The sequence below is a fragment of the Rhinolophus hipposideros genome, assembly GCF_964194185.1.
Source record: "Rhinolophus hipposideros genome assembly, chromosome: X".
NCBI classification, from domain to species: Eukaryota; Metazoa; Chordata; class Mammalia; order Chiroptera; family Rhinolophidae; genus Rhinolophus; species Rhinolophus hipposideros.
In genome coordinates, this window is record NC_138046.1 from 56,899,331 (window position 1) to 56,916,868 (window position 17,538).

Genomic DNA, 17,538 nt, shown 5'->3' on the forward strand with positions numbered 1-17,538 from the left:
ATATGTCTCTCACATAATTAAACACTGGGGCTGTGCACAAAAGGACAAGTTTTTATGCATTAATTATAGGGACATTTTTACCATCAGCCTCTCATTTCCAATTTCTCAATACAGCACAATAAAACATGGTATTTGAGAATTCTTATGCTCTGCCCTTTCCTACTCCCCAAACCTGATGAAATTGCAAGTTTCTGTTGTTGTCATCCATGTTAGACAGATCTGTTCCATCTCAGTTGCAGGAAATAATCTTAGCAAACACTTACTCAGTGTGTTCAGCAGCAATCAGGCCATTGTTGATGATGTAGAAGTTTATTAGAACATGAGAGAGGAATTACTTACAAGTAATTCCAGAGTACTGGCTACCAGGAGCCAAGTGCCTCATAGGCAGAAATTCATTGAATAGCATGCATTTATTATATGTTGGCTGCCAGAAATTTAAGCAAGGAGCTCAAACTTGCTCTTAGACCCTCCCCAGCATGCGGGCCACCCACCAGTTGCAAGGCATGATGACACGACAGATAACCCGCCCTCCTTGGTAGCAGTACGGATATGGGTAGTAACCTAGTAAAGGTTCACAGACGCGGCGGCAGTAGCGGTTGCCTCGACGGCAGTAAATACAACAATAACCTCTCTCATCCAGCATGGGATCAAATTCTATTCCATTTTCAGTCTGAAAGAAAAGAAGCCGGTGTTGGAGGGAAAGGGTCACTAGGAAGAGGCCCACAAAGCAGGGGAGGACTATAAAACTTATATGAGTTGGGGACTGGCGAGAAATAAATTTCCTTAGCCTGATCATGGAGAGATACCTCAATAGACATCAAGACTGATTTTGAATGAGCCTCCTGGGATTCCAAGTTTTTTAAATATTTTTTTTGTTGTTAAAACAATGACCATTCTCCTTTCAATGATTTCGATCTGAGGGGTAGTGTGTTTTGTGAGAGTTCTTTGTTTTTCCTCTAACAAGAATAACAGGAACATAACTCACATAGTCATTTATTGGAAGTTCTTCTTCACTTGCTTGTCTGGTGTGACGCATCTTCTCCGCCTTCACCTGAGGGACCACCCACTGCTCATTTTGTTCAATCCCTTTTTTTCCATTGGTAGGAAGGTGAAGGTCTTCACCATCCTCCTCAAAGTCCTGTAACTCTGAAACTAAGGTAATAAATACAAAGTTGGGATAGATACAGAAATAAATATAAAACTGCTTTCAAACATTTCTGAAAGAAGTGCTTGGGGAATAGCATTTGGGGGTAGAGATTTTCCTTGTGTCCTCTCTCTGCCATCATTTAGCATGCGTGACTACTTTTTTAAGATCCTCCAGCTGATATTTTAAGATTTTCCGAAAGAAATCGGACTATTTCCATGGACACAGACTTCTTTGCTCATTTGGCATCAAACACTTGCTGCTTTGCATACGAAATTAAAAACTGAGGACAGAGGACCTTTGTGTCTCCCCCACTGATTTTATCCACGGCAGGTATTCAAATATTTTTTGGTTGCCTGATTTAATTAAGTGCCCTCTGACCTCCTCTCCTCTCCTCTTTCCTGTCATACATTTTTAAACTTCCTATTTAGAAATAATCTTTGATTCACAAAAAAAGTTGCAAAGATAGTACTGAGTTCCTGTATATCCTTCACACAGTTTCCCTTAACGTTAGCATCTGACGTAACCATAGGACAATAATCAAACTAAGAAATTAGCATTGGTACAATACTATTAACTAAACTACAGACTTTATTCAGATTGCCTCAATATTTTCTCTAATGTCCTTTAGAAAAAGAACACTGAAGAAGAAGTTCTAGCATCAAACCCAGTGTACCGCATTGCATCTAGTTGCCTTTTTCTAAGGCCAAGGAGTACCAATAGATGCCTGCATTGGTTAGAATGCCCTCTCTTAGGTAATATAGCAATCTATGTTGTCCAGAATCAGGGAGGCAAGTTCTACATTAGTGGGGCAGAATAAGGCGTCCAGAGATCTTTGTCTTCTCTGTGGGCTGACTGGAAATTTAGAGCTGGACACTTCTACTCTGGACCTCTAGCCCTCAATTACTTTTATTGTGATTCCTAAAACAGCCACAAAGACATTTGTTTTGCAATGACTGTCCTATCGTCTGGGGAGAATGCCACCATTTGACATAGACAATCCTTCTTGAGACAATAGAGCATTGTTTTGGTCCTTCTCTCTTCTGGTCTTGGGTTGGGCACACAGTGGTTTGAGCAATAGTCTGGTATCCTGACTGCAATGAATACAGATGTACAAAGAAAGACAGATTAGCTTTATGCTATCACTGGTCACATTAGGGTGGTGTTACCTTTGCTGGGATATTTAAAAGCCTGTCAGCATTAATTTATCTGATTCATAACTTGGCTGTGAAAAATTCCCTCCTCACTGGCAGTCGGCATATACAGTTTCATCTAAGAAGATATAAGCAGATCATTTGTTTTTCTAGAAATATAGTCTCTGAATGTTGGGAACATTAACCTGTTACTGACTTTGGGAAGAGGAGGAGGAGGAGGAGACGGCGGTGGCCATACCTGCTATGAGAGTGGGATTGATCCAATACATGGTCACATTATGACAAATCTCCAGAATTTTGGAATTTTTAAGGAAGTCTCGGTTTTCAATAGGCTTTTCTGCTGGGACCCAAATCACTGACTGTTCAAAGAAAGTTGTGGTAATTTCTTCATTCTGAGAGAAGAAAGTAGTTCAGGGTGAGGATAGGCAGAGAAATTAATCAAATGAGTGAGACATTATGGGCTACTGAAAAAAACACACCACCCAGCTATATTTTGAATCTGAATAACAATCTCAATCCCAGGGCTGCCAGTGAACTAGCTATGTGCCTTGCATACAGTAGATGCCCTTGGGAGATTTAACAACCCATTTGTCTTTTGACAGTAAGGCTGCTCACTGAGACAGAAACCTTGTCTACTACCATTTCACTTCAAGTCAGGAAGACTCTCCATCATTATCTGGGCCATGTATGTTTTAATTTGGGTTTCTGAATCCTGAGTGATTTACATTTGTTTTTTCTCTTCTACACTTAAATGGATGTTGTGAGTGCCTGCCTTGTTTTAGGTTTGCAGCTAGGGTTGCAAGCCAGATTTGATCTCAAACTGAAAAAAGCTGCCAGAATCAAAATTGGTGAGATCAATGAAATAACAACCGAACCTAATATTTTGGTTTTACAAGATTTGCCTGTTAATGCTATCTAGGTGTAGTACAAAAAATGTCCTTTTAGTTTTAAAGTCAAGTCTCCAGATTGTGCCTTCACTGGCCTTACCACTATTTTACTCCTTTCATCTTCTAGATGGGTGGTTTGTCTCACAGAATGTTCTTTCTTTAGGTAGATTTGCTTATATTAGCAAGAGAGCCGCCCGCCTTCTTTTTCGGTTTCTAGTATTGGAAGGAGCTGTCTTGTATACCTAGTTCTTTCTTACTCATTTGTCTTTTGGGTAACAGTATGTTTCCCCTTTCTCTTAATAAGGTTTTTCCTTTTCAATTTTGTTTCTTTTTATCTTTATGATTTTGGTGTTTTTATTCTCTGAGATCTGGCTTTGTATAATCTTACTCTAGTCATTTACAACTCAAGTCTTAGCTCCTTTGCCCTTGAATCTGTAAAGACCTTGGGATGCATTGAAAGGGACTGTATAAAATGAGGCTGATATGCTGACTAGCTTTGTCAGCAAAATCAGGGCTATTTATGTACCTGCTCTGCGTGTTTAACATACATGAACCATAGATACAGAGGTGAGGAAAATATAGACGAAGGGGGTTTTTGTCATTCAGGACCACAAATTTGTCTCATAAAAAAATCCGTAGGCTGAATATAAAAAAAATAGGTTTACCTTGAAGATAAAGTAATCTCACTATCACGAGATGAATACTTGTGTTATTTTAAAGATTTGACAAAAATAACTGAAGAATAAATTAGAGCCAGACATTATGGGCCTTTGCCTTTATTTTCCCCCCAGAAAATAAATACTGTCATGTCAGTTTGGACTCTCATTACTGGCTGGCTGGCCCTACTCAAATGCTTATATTATTTTCTGCAAAATGCAGCATATGATATTGGGTATAGTAGATTTTATCCTATTCACTCTCCGTTCATATTACCCTTGCCTCCTATAGTAATTCTAATATCCTGGAAGTTATTCTAATCCTCAGATGCATCTAACTTCTACATATTTGAAACAAAAATCTCCCCAATTTTTCACTACTGCAGACCTTGGGAGCAGAGCATCTTCTTTGGGAGAAATTCTAGTAATAGGGGTCTGTAACTTTTCTGGCCATGAGGAGTTCAGTAGCATGCCCATGGGAGCCCATGACAGCTCTGAGACTTGGGGAAGAGAAAGGAAAAAGTGCTCCCCACCCTACCTCACCACCCCCAAAATAAGAAAAGCATAAATGGGTAGATGAGAATTAAGATAGAGAGAGCTGGGTAGGAGAAAAGTGAAAAAGGATAGAGGAGAAAGAGAAGAAAGAGAAAGAGGTATTTATAGTATATAAAGAAGCAACCATGTCATTGCTATAATATCATTTTAGATTTGTCAGTTAAACTCTAAAACAAACCAAACAAACATTTGTTTGTTCTTGGCTATGATGTGGGTATGCTGTCGCAATATGGCCTTAGCTAAGGTTCCCCTTCTTCCTCAACTGATAACAACATACTGTGATTGCTGACAGAATGTCAAGGAAAAATTAAGAGCCTCAAGGGCTTTATTGATGGCGGTATTTTAGGCAATAATCCTCCATCTCTCCCTAGGCTTTCAGGGGCCATTCAGTGATTGCTCCAGTACCCTAGATTACCTCACCCAGGCCTAGCAGTATGTTTTCAGAGAAATTGTATTACACTGTAGTTCTTACTTTGATTTTGCCTTTCCTAGTGAGATTAAATGGATTATTCCATTAGCAGCCCAGCACAAAATGGTAAGGTAAATCAACTAAAATCTTTAAAATAGGTGAATGTCACAGTATGACAAAAGTGGCAGGATCCCCAGTGCCTTGGAACTTTTCTTTTTAGGACTTTACCTTAGGCTGGATTGATTTTGTTCAACTGTTCACCCCACTTACTAGAAATCTTTGGTTTGGGAGCAAAGCTATATAATGTTAATGGCTACCCAGGTATGAAAGTACAGTGTTGTACCTAAAAGCATGAATTTATTTTTTTAAGGCCTGACTTCAAGATTCCAATCTGCTCCTCTCTAGCTGTGTGACCTTGGGCAAGTCACTTTTTGGTTCTGAGTCCAAGTTTCCTCATCTGAAAATGGGGATAGTAGTAGTACTTATCTATAGGGTCCAAGTAAGAATCAAATGAGAGTAAAACATTTAGTACAATGTCTGGCACATAGTTAGCACCCAATAAATGGTGGCTTTTACTACCACCATTATTCTTACATACCTCATCTATTTCCTCCTCTGGTTCAGAAAATTCAGGAATCACTTTGATCTGTGTTTTGATGAAGCATTTTTGAAGACCTACAAAGTAGATGCCAGTGTAGCCCTATAAAACAGATTAAAAAACAACAAAAAACACAGCAACCCTGAAATAGCCACACTTTATGAGTTCCATGATCTGTCAGGGCCCTAGGCTGGCAAAATTTGAATTCAAAGGGAAAGCTTTGTCTCATTAAATGGAGGCTACAGGCTATTTTCAACTCAACTATAAATGTTCTAATATTTTTAAATGGGAAGTCTTACGGGGAAAATATCTAACTTACATTTTTAAAGTCATGTACTTCCAATGTTTCATCAGTGCCATTTCCACTTCTGAATATTTCGGTTCTGGTCACAGGATCAATTTCCATGTAAATCGTCTTCTTTTCTCCATTGCTGTAGAAAGTGTGCTCCATGTCGTATGTCTAGGACAACAGAGGAAAACAAGCTCTAAGATACTCAGTGTGTCCCTTCATAAGACATTTAATTGAGTAATATCTGGGGCAGACTTCTCTTTTCAGAACTTTCGTAGTGAGGTGCCATCTCAGGAGCTTGCCATTGGGAATTCTCTGAGACTCAAGATTAAAGTGAGGTGCTTTTGACATTGGAGCTGATGATATGGGCATCTCTTCTGAACCAGTATTTTGTATTCAAGCCAAGTTACTGAATGAAGAATCCCAACAGTTTTCTTGGTAGCTTTGATAAATAGCAAGTGGTGTTTTGCAAACCAGCCTGTAAAGCATAGCTTCCTTGTCTTGAACAGAGGGATCAACTAAAACCTTTGCTGTTTCTTTATGCTACCACTTGCCTTTCCAAGTGCTCATGGATCACCTTTCACTCCCATGAAGCTCACTAGGGCTAAGAAAGACATTTAAACACATGTAGAATGCTTAGGTATTGCTCTCTATCTCCTCGTCTCTCCAAGGCTTTAATATTGGCTCCACAGTCTTTTTAGAATCTGAAGACTAATATTACCATTGGCCAATATCAGGTAGTCTTCCCCTGACCTCAGTTGCTTAATTTTGCCCTTTAAACTCCAGGAAACATTTATTGCCTTCCCCTAACCTTCTCTTTGATGGGCTAACCAATCCCACTCAGTTTATTCCCGAGTTCTGTTTTCCAAACCTGATTCAATTGGCTTCAAGTCCTCCAGATTCTCCTATGTATAGAATTCAACAACTGTGTCAAGTGCCCTGCACTAAGTAATATGGAGTTTCCCAAGAAGAGTGCCTTGGAAAGGCTACTTGTTAGGTAGGTCATTTCTGAATGGTTGAAATGAAACCCCAGACTGTCCCATCCTCTAAAAGAGACACTTCTCTTTCTGAGGACCAAGAGGACCAGTATTACAGTGTCCCAGTTTAGAAGTAAGCCCATTACCTATAACTGAGAGCATTTTTACTGCCATAAGCAAATAACAAGCCTAAAGGAATTTGCTCCTTGACACAAACCAGGCCAGACCTGATGGTGCCACGTGGAAGTCTCTCTGATCCCTGTTGTTGGGAAGCCTTCAGCTATCAAGTTTCTTCTTACTCATTTTTCCTCACACAAAAAAATTGGTAAACTAAAAGCCTGAAAAGCAAGTCATCTACAGAGCCAATGTTGCTTTCTAATGATACAGTTCTCAGTGGCAGCCTGTTAGAGCTTGTGCTGGTTTAGGTTGTTTTTTAATGTCTGCCTGTGTCTGTGACTGAATGTTAGTTTAACCTGGTCAAATTTTCCCCAACTCAAGTAGAAAAACAAGTTGGAAGGGTTTGTAGAAGCACTGTTACTTGAAGTGTGAAAAGTCTATGTAGTTGCTGAATAAGAGAACAAGAGACAATATCCTTTACCTCTTAGTAGCCCTACAGTTCCTTGGACATGGGCAGCACTCAAGTATTTGTTGAATAAGTTTTTCCCACCCATAGCAATTTCTCATCTTCTTAAAGAGAGATTTTGAGCATGGACAAGGTTTTTTTTAAGAGACTGTCTTTTAAAAGTCAAAGGAAAACAGTATTTAGAACCTTCCAGCAACTGCAGAGTTAACTCAAGAAGTGTGGCCTGGTTTGTGATAGGTAGCAAATTCCTTTAGGCTTGTTATTTGCTTCTAGTTATAAATATGTCATCAGTTCCAGCTCTGCAGCCAGCTTGGGAAACTTCTACCTAGGGCAACAAATTGAGCTCTCAGTCAGCCTGACCTAAGGAGAGGAGAACGGCATCTATTCAGATCCAGTCTTGTCAGATCTCCCAACAGGGGAGAATTCATTAGAAATACTACCCATTGTTGAGACAAATATCAACACCACCAGTCATTGAGGGTGGGGTGTGGTGTTTGTTTCATCAGTAGCACCACTGATGGATTATTGCATGGAAAAATGAGGTTAGAAACCAGGGGTTGTTGGAAGGCTGCCTACCTGGGCAAAAGAGAACATGCAGGCTGTGTTTTCAATCATTGGTAGAAGACTATGGAACCATATTGGTGACATTTAGAATTTCAGTGTACTTCTGTGCAATGAGTTTTCCTGCACTATTGGCAATGCACTCCACTTGGATACCTTGCTAGATGAAAACTGTTAGAAACTGCCAAGCTCAGCCGATCTTGATTAATTTCAACATTCCTTCAAATAGTTTTGTTTTGTTGGTGGGGGAGAAGGGGTCCATTCTGATCGTATTCATTAACCAGCTTGTTGGTTTTTTGTTAGCAATGGTAGGTTGCTAAATAGAGTGGGATCAGAATGACTTCATTTATGTGTGAATCCAGGTAGGGAGCTATATATATTCACCCAGATGGAATTCCACTATCAAAGGTGTCTTTTTGGAACAGACTGTCCTTTGTCTAGGAAGACGATGCTGGTGGTTCACTTTGGATTGTTTGGGGATGAGTTTGAGCAAATCCAGACATACTGTCTCGCCCAGGTTCCTGTGGAGAACATTGCCTGGGTAATGGCTATGCAAGCTTCACTGGCCCATATGGACACTGAGCTCATGCCTTTGGCCTCAGAAATACTTTTCTCTCTGCTAAGCTCACTGGCTCAGGGGCTGAGAGGGTCTTTCTGAAGATGAAGGATTAAATAAATGTTTTTTTCTTCTCTGGTTGCATACTAAAGTAGACAGGATGGCTGGCCTGAGAGAGGTGTGAGTGGGCTCACAGTAGCTCATCTCACTCAGACTGTCCCCAACACAGCTTTATTCCAGGAAAGACAGAGCAAAGATAGAGTATGATGAGGAGTATACTTCTGCCAAATTGGCAGATTGGGAAAGTTAATCTTTGGTGTTTCAAGTCTCCATTCTCTGTACTTTTCATATCCTGTTTGTTCGCGTTGTACCTCCTATCTCTTCCCCCTCTCCCCATCTCTCTCTAACCCTTTGTCTCCTGTCTAGGAATCTCTTGGTGCTTCAGGTACCTTATGTCAAAGAAAAAAATCAATCTGACAAATGATTTCATACTAAGATGTTAGTAATGGGTATTTGTCTGTTGAAAAAAAAGTGTCAATGTTTTTCAACAAATACCCATCAAAGGGATGGATTACTAACAGTGGATTTTAAGCACAATGGCACCAGGAATCAGCGTTATTTGGTGGGGCAAGGGCATCTTTCTAGTACCACTCAAATGGGTTCATACTCCACCCACACATAAGACTGGTCTTAAGTCTAAGGACTGGCACACTGGAATGGGACAAGGAAGCCAGTGGAGTGAAATATGATTCAAAAGTGAAATGAAATAGGTATGTGGTTAAACCCGGGCAGTGAGAGATGTCAGAAGACCACACTGACAAAACATAGAGAGAACACAAACTCATTTCTCTTCCCTGCCCAGGAATTATTTCCTGAGTCCAGTTAAATCCTCCACTCAGGCAGCAAATGAGCCCTAACAGCCCCCTTTCACAGGTTTTTTTTTTTTTTTTTTTTTTTTGCTTCAATTTGTGACAATTGCTGAGATCAGAAAAGAACGCTTTTTATAAAGAGTAAAACTGCCTCAGACCTCAGTGTGATGGATCTGTTTGGGGGGCACGTAGCTTTAGCCTGTCCTGAAAGGGATTTGAGGACATTTGGCTTAGGTTTGTTTTTTGAAGCCTGTGATTAATCTAGCTGTGTTTCTTTCCACCTTCATCCTTTACTGTCTGTTTATGAGGTACACTCTCCAGCGGTGAAATAAATGCTCAGAATAGCTGGCTCTGATCAGGTGTTAGACTGGAAGGAAGGGAAGGAAATGCATTATACCATATTATTACCAACCTAGCCTGTGGGAATTAAAAGGCCTCTGAGTATTTCTTTACCAACACAGAGCAGACAGATTGTTTCTAATGCAAAGTTGGACCTCTGCATCTTCAATCACCAGTTCTCAGCCCCAAAAAACACTGGCATAAGCAGCAGACATTCCTCTTTTTCAACAAGAAAAAAACCCACATTTCTTTCATCTACAAACCCAAGCTGGCTGGGAAGTTTTCCCCTACTCATTCCCTCCCACACCTACCTACTATTCTTAAATGCAGCTGAAAAATAGTGGAAAGAATCCCCAGACCAGGTTCTAGTCCTAGCCTCAACTCTGCCACTGACAAGCTGTTGGGAAAGTTTCAGTTCTCATCTTTATCTCCCACCTCTTGCCAGATATAATGTCGAATAGCTGAGAAAATCAGATCTGCTCAGGTCTGGGTTGATGATATATGTCAGGTTGACCAGTGGACTGCCACTACCTGTTGAACACCTGAGTTGCTTTCCCCTTACAGCCACACTCTCACTCTCAGCCACTAAAGGACAACTCCTTTTGAAGACCCAGGCTTTCTTTGCTCGTGCTACATAAGTTGCTCAGCAAATGCTGCCTTAGGAGAATGAGACTGAATAAGAATCTGCCCATGGTTGCCAGAGTCCTGCTCTACATAATTGGAGAGGCCCTGAGTACTTCAGAGCAAGAGCTGGCCCAGCAAGAGTTGCTATACAAAGGTGGACTTTGCTCCTGCAATGGTTTTGGAGAAAAATTAAATGTAGGAAAGTCTTCTCTTTTAAAATGCTGATGTGGCACTATTTGGCGAAGCTCAGTCCCAGTGCTAAAGAGATTCCAGCTACCACTCTAACTTTTTCCTTGAGGGTGTGAATGCTTCTCCAGACCCACATTTCACCCACCAAACTGCTGTGTAGGAAAGCCCAGGAAGCTCAGTGAGGAAAGTTGTATCTCCCGTGTGCCTAGAAGAGGAGTGAAGAAAGTTGGTCTCTGGCCAATACTAGCATTAGAGAAACAGGCACAGGATAGCTGAACACAGACTTAGCAAGAAGGTTCTTTTCTGAGCAAAGGATTTTCAGCTTAGGATGGTATTAGGCTCGCAATCCTGAGTGAGACTGTTTTAATGGTTATCTGCAGTTGAGTTGGAGGTAGGGAAGAGAAAGATGCCCATCTATCCCTCCCACTTCTCATCTCATGTTGGTAGTATGTAGAAGTGGAGGGGACATCCCCAGGAATCTGTTGATAGCTGTGTGGGCCTTAGAACTTATGGTTTCTAAACAACCCTAAAGTCACCAGGAAATTCCTAGATATGGCAGGAAAAGCAGCATTTCACTTATTTAATTTATTATTGTTCTGCCTCATTCTTCAAAATATTGAAGGGACAAGGTCTGTGCTACAACTAAAAACTGTTGGTTTAAGGGCTGGGATTTTTCCAACTCATTTTGTCCATGTTGGATTAATTAGCTGGGGAGGAGTTTGCTTCTAATTGTTTCAAGTTAAATGTGTAATACAGGGAGCTTTAAGCTACTATGTTTCTTCAGGGAATCTGCTTCAAAGATCCCTGGGCAGTCACTGCCTGGAAGTGAAGCCTCATTGTGATGCTCTCTAAAAATTTATGGGACTGAATATGTCCCCTCTGCTAGGTTAAGAAAGCTGAATACAGAGCTTGATGGATTGGCTTTTATTCAGCTCAAATGGCTCCTAAATGTGGCTGTGGGTTAGGGTGGCTGTAAGCCTGTAAGCGAGCGAGTGCAACAGCTCACCCAGAGTTAGTCCTTGTTGGTTAACTTTATTTTGATCCCTTTCTCTCTCTGGTGTGTGCGTGCGTGTGTGTGTGCGTGTGTGTATGTAAATATATGCGTGTGCTCATGCCTGTGGTGTTCGAGGAGAGGGAGTAAAACATGGCTTAATTCCCATTTGGGATCAAGAATTTGGATCTTTTGCATATGCCAAGGTGGGAGGTAATGGAAGGAGGGAGAGAACCTCCTGGCATGGAAATGTCAACACCAGATGTGGAATGTTAAATAAACACTGTTTATTATAAACAAATGTTTATTGAAAAACAAAATAAAAAGGAGGTGTGGTGGAGGTTAGAGGAACAAACACTAAGAGCTTAGAGGGAGCCCCAGGACAGCAAATAAGTCATTGACATCCACAAGCACAACAGCATTAACAGTTCTCTCCACCAACGGCCCATCGCACCATCTCCATAGGTCCCACAGGCTTGTAAGGGAAAGTCCAGAAGAGGCTGGGTTTTAATCTAACTGTTGTTTCCTGCCAGGTCATATTCTTAAGGGGCGGAGTCTTTAATTTGTGCGAGATGTCTAGCTCCTTTTCCTCTGCAATTCTTCTTCTAATACTAATCTGACTACACTTCTCTTCCCAGGATTCATAAGTCAGCTTGGAGGCAGGCTTATTGGCAGTATTAGCCAATAATTAGACCATATATATTAGACCATAGATGGCCTCTTGGGCTCTTTGTATGGAAATTGAAGGTAGTGATAGACTGAGTGAAGCATACATATCTCCAGCTGGTTCCTTAGATTGTAATGGATCCTGCCTGGTCTTGTGGTGAAGGCCCAGACTTAAATGTCAAAGCATAAATTGCAACTCCCCATTGGAATGGAGAACAAACAATCTTTACTCAAGGTGAAAAAAACTTGCCCCAGGAGATATCTATTGTCTTTTACCAGATTTCTTTGTAATAACTTTGTTCATTTCTGAGAATCCCTTTGCTGAAATATTACATCCCAAGATGGATTAGTTCATGAGAGATTTGGTGCTTGACAACCTTCATCCAGTAGCATACCCCACCTCTTCTGTGCATGCACTGACTAGGTTTTACTTTTTGTTGGAAGAATCACAGGATTGCTTCTCATAATCCGTCAAAAAAAGAGAACTGGAGTGAGAAGCAAGGATGGTATAATACAAGAGCAGAGGGGACCGTGGGCACTGTCAGTGAGTTTGGCAACTTGCAAGAAAAAGCAAATTCCCCACCTAGTCATTTACAATTGCACTGAGGAAAATAGCATTCTAAGTTTAGGAAAACACATAAACTCTTTCAGAATAGCATTGTTAATACCAGCGGCTACAATAAAACAAGAAAAGACATCTGGCCCCACATTTAGGTATGTGTGTATGGGTGGTCAAAAGAGCTAGCTACCTACCGCATTCAGTTAAGTACATTATGGCCATGGAGAACAAAAGGGTTTATTGTCCTCTAACTCCTCTATAAATGTCAAAAGGATCCAATTGAATTGTAGGGCAACATATCACCTTGTGAATTAGCTAAGTGGTAGCAGATTTGGATCAGAATGCATTTTGGCATTCCTATTCATTTTCTGTTTCCTTCCTGATGTCAATTGCTTTGCTGACCTTGCTAGCCTGAATATAGGTGGCTTCTCTAGGAAGACATGTGAGCAGTAAGTAGTTCCAGAGCAGGGAGCAATGAGAGAGAGAGAGAGAGAGAGAGAGAGAGAGAGAGAGAGAGAGAGAGAGAGAGAGAGAGAGAGACATTGGTTGAAAGGGTTAACTATAGGCATTGGGCGCAATGCCTGAAATCTTTTTTGAAACAAGGTATAAATAAGAGGATAAACAAAGTAGGCTGCCTTGCTCTTCATTCTCCCTCTTACTTAAAGTAAGGTAGCCTTTGGGACTAAATAAAAGTGGGTACGGCAGCAGAGGTGAAGAATCCAAGGTGGCTCAGCCTTACTTCTCTGTTTTCTTTTGGACACTTGTCCAGTTGATTCTCTATTTTCTCCCTCTCTGCCTCTCCTTCCACATCAATCCATATTCTTTCCTCTCTACTCCTATCGCTCCTTTGGCTCCTAATGGTCCATGCCAACCCATTTTCTTCTTGTCTCTCATCATCGTTCCTGGATTTGTGCCTTTCCCTTCCTAAATCTGTTACCAAATAGAAACAAGCATCATATGACAACAATTTAATAACAACAGTAACAACAATCTACATGCAGAGAGAAAAATGTGGCAAAGACAGAAAACCATCTTCACACCTCTGGCTTGTACGTTTATTAATTCTCTTTCAAATGAAAGTTTTTACCATGAAAGGACTATGATTTTCCTTAGGTCCCATCTAAACTTGCCCATTGCATAGGAGCCCAGGGATAGCAATAACGCTAAGGTACACTATTACCAACTACAATCGTCAGCCAAGCTTCACCAAATGACCCAAATATCAGAAGCTTTCTGAGATACCTGTGATTTATGACTTGGTGTCACTTGTTTCTACCTTGTGGCATTACTATTTCAGTGGAACAGCGACGATTATGGCTGGTGAGGAGCAGAAAAGCTCTAGTTTATTTTTTTAAGTTATAAATAAATGTGAACTCAAGTATGAGAATTGCTCCTTCTGAAAAGGAGTTTTCTGTCTGTCCTCACAGCAGATGCATTAAGTCAGAAACGTAACCCCTGAAAATGCTTTGCTGCCATTTCTGGTGTTTTTTTTTTCTTATGTGGTGGTATAATTACTTTTCCATCAGTTTCTGCCCAGATAATTGAAAGATGGAAAGTATTTTCTTCTTACAGTAAAATTTTTGCTTCTAGGAAGAGTATTAACTCCTTAAAGCCAAGCATTATAAAAGAATGGGTAATTCTACATCTTACCATTACTCACCGAAATACAGAAAACACATTTTTTTCCATACCAAAATAATTAGTCAAATAAAAGAGAGCAAAATCTTGATTCAATTTTTTATACCACCAGGAAATAAACACAAAAAGGACTTAATTGTTTTTATTTTAAGAGTAACATACATGTCAATCACCAATTAAATTCAATCAAACTCAAAACAGAAGCACTGGACAATAATGTGCATTTACTTACTTTTTTGGGTGTCTCCAGCCAGAAGTACTTGCCCCCCCAAAACAGGACAATTAGAGTTAAGGCCAGGATACCGAACACCAACCCACAAATCTTGAGTGATTTACATATCTTCTTGGATTTAAAAGCTTCTGCCTAAGCAAAGAGCAGAGAAAAATAAAACAATACACAATAATCCTTAAAATAGCAAGCCGTAATTCAAAGTCATCTTTGATTTGATTTTCTAATGTTCACAATGCAGTACAATAAGTCTGTGAAACCATGATTCTGCTCAAAAGGGGAAAAATATGAATCAACTTACATTTAGAATGTGACAGTCCTCACAGTTCTCTGGAGGATTCTTGGCCATGGTCTCTCAGCACACTGCACTCTTTCCCGGCTTTGAGAGAACTGAGACCACTGCTGAGGTGGAGTTGCAAGTCGGCTAACAGATGCCAGAGGAGAAGCTGAATTTATATGGCTCAAATATGTCATACCAGAGCCTGAGGGAGCCCAGGGGGCTCCTGTGCTGCTATTTGTTACATAGATATACCCATATATGTATATAACTTCTGTGCACAGAATTCCATCCAGAATGGCAAAGACAGAAGGTTATAATGAAAACTATTGTCCTGGGGGTTGGTTTGGAAGGGGACCAAGCCTAGAACACATTGAAATAATTTTTCACTGTGAACTTAAAATATCAGCAGCATGCTGCACACTCCAGAAATAAGCAAACAAAACAAAAAGGGGAATGGAGTCATGATTTCAATTCCATTTGATTTTACAAATATTTATTGCAGGGATATTAAATGTCAGGCACTGTGCATGGCTTTGGAGAGTCAGAAATGAATAAGGTGTTGCCTCCTCCACTATGTTAAAGCTCTGTGAGGACTGAGATCAATATGTACTCAACTAATTATAATTAAAAACAAGATTAAAAGGGTTAAATAGAAGTTTTCTCTCTTCATCCCATCTCTCAGATTATTTTCCTTTTCTGGGTTCTCTTCTCTATTCTGTTAATTAATGTTGATATTCCTCATGGTTCTATCCTTGATGATCTTCTCACTCTATATACACTTCTTAGATGATTTTATTCACTCCAGTTTAAAATATCACCTATGTATGTATCAGTGATTTCCAAATCTGTATCTATAACCCTGTTCTAGCTCTTGAATTGCAAAGCAATTTGAAAATCTCTACCTGGATGTATCCCAGGAATCTCAAACTCAGCGTGTCCTGCATCAAACTCTTCTTTTTTTTTCAATACCTCTTTCTTCCAATCTACTTTCTTTCCCATATTCCTGATCTTGGTTGGTGGCTATATTAGTTTGCTAGAGCTGCCATAACAAAGTACCACAGACTGGGTGGCTTAAACAACAGAAATTGCTATTCTCATACCTCTGGATGCTAGGAGTCTAAGATCAAGGTTTCAGCAGAGTTGGTTTCTTTGGAGGCCTCTCACTTTGCTTTATAGATGGCCTTCTTCATTGTCACATGGCAGTCTCCCACTATGCATGGCTATGTCTTAATTCCTCTTCTTCCAAGGACACTACTCATATTGGATTAGGGTCCATCCATAGGACTTTATTTTTCCTTAATTACTTCTTTAAAGACCCTGTCTTCAAATACAGTCACATTCTAAGATAATGACTTTTAGGGCTTTAACATGAAATTGGTGGTATTGGGGGGGTGGGGTGGACAATTCAGCTCATAATAGTGGAATCATCACCCACTGAGGCTCCAAAACCAAAAACTTGAGGTTTGTCCTGACTCCCCTCTCTATCACATTCCCTTTATCCAGTCACCAAGTTTTATCAATTTTAAATTCTTACCGCGTTCAAAGTCATTTTTTTCTCTCTTTGTTGACTGCTACAGCCTTAGTTTAGGTTGCTATCTTCTCTGACAAGTCTCAAATATGTATCTCTAACCCAGGCCGCACTCTCAGGTCTCCAGACCCATGTGTTCATCTAACCTGCTGGACATCTCCACTTGGATAGTTCAGAGGCAGCTCAAATACCACATGTCCCAGACTGAATTAATTATCTTTCTTTCCAAACATACTCTTCCCTCCATATTGGATCTCTCTTTAAGTTATACAATGATCATTCTCTAGAATAGAAACTTCCGAATTATCCTTGATTTCTTCCTCTTCTTGTTCACCTCCCATGCTCAATCATGTATTAACTCCAGTCAATTTTGCCTCTGAATTGTCTCCCCAATTCTATTCTCTCCATCTTTAATTGCCAATTGCCTTAGTTCACGTTCTCATAGTTACTGTTACTGTTGCAATAGAAGCTTAACTGATTTCCTAGCTTCTGATCCATTGCCTTCAAGGAGATCTTTCTAAGATTTGAATCTGAGTACAATCTCTCCCTTCCTTAAAATCCTTCTGTGTCTATAAAATCAGAGCTATTTATGGTAATATCATAGCCACTTCAGGGTCTGGACCCTGCCTATCTCTCCAGCTTTGATTTTGGACAATTTCCTCCATAGAGGCGGAGCCAACTGGGGGGGCAGGTAGATGCAACTGGACAGAGCCATGGAGCACGTACATGTGACTTCATTCACATCCTGATGTCTCAAAGGAAAATAATTTTCTAATTGTTGCCAGCATGATCATGCATGAAATTGATTATGCAATTTATGAAATGTAAGTCATGGTTTTATTTGCTCTGCAATACGTTGGCCAAGCTTTGAAAAAAGGAAAGTCATGGAAAAACCTATATTTATTGTGTTAGATGGTTTCCCCTCACACCATGCCCCCAGTGTCTTCCTTACACTTTATTGATATTGAGCACACTCTACTTTTTCACACTAAGGGCTTTTACACATGCTATATTCTGGATTTCCCTTTCTCCCTCTGTCTACCTGGAAAATTCCCACTTAGCTTTTAAAATGCTGCCTAGATGTTACCGGCTCCTAAATCCCTTCTGTAGTCTCATTTACCATATCATTGAGTTCATCACCCTTTCCCTTGTTCTATCTTTGTATCTTATTCATACTTCAAATGTTGCACTTATTGTACTGTATTATAATTAGTTTTTATGTGTTTTTCTCTTGAATAGACTTTGAGATCCTTTAAG

The 17,538-nt window shown here is 40.2% G+C and overlaps 1 protein-coding gene across 1 annotated transcript; it reads right to left on the reverse strand.

Moving 5' to 3' along the window:
* Window positions 1-307: 307 nt before the first annotated feature.
* TNMD (tenomodulin) lies at window positions 308-15,026 on the reverse strand. The gene is made up of 7 exons (XM_081042511.1): window positions 14,775-15,026; window positions 14,477-14,608; window positions 5,723-5,863; window positions 5,404-5,505; window positions 2,537-2,690; window positions 986-1,152; window positions 308-670 (listed from the first exon to the last, which is right to left on the reverse strand). The coding sequence occupies exons 1-7, from the start codon at window positions 14,820-14,822 to the stop codon at window positions 461-463; spliced, it is 954 nt and encodes a 317-aa protein (XP_080898637.1). The 5' UTR covers window positions 14,823-15,026; the 3' UTR covers window positions 308-460.
* Between the last annotated feature and the right edge of the window lie 2,512 nt (window positions 15,027-17,538).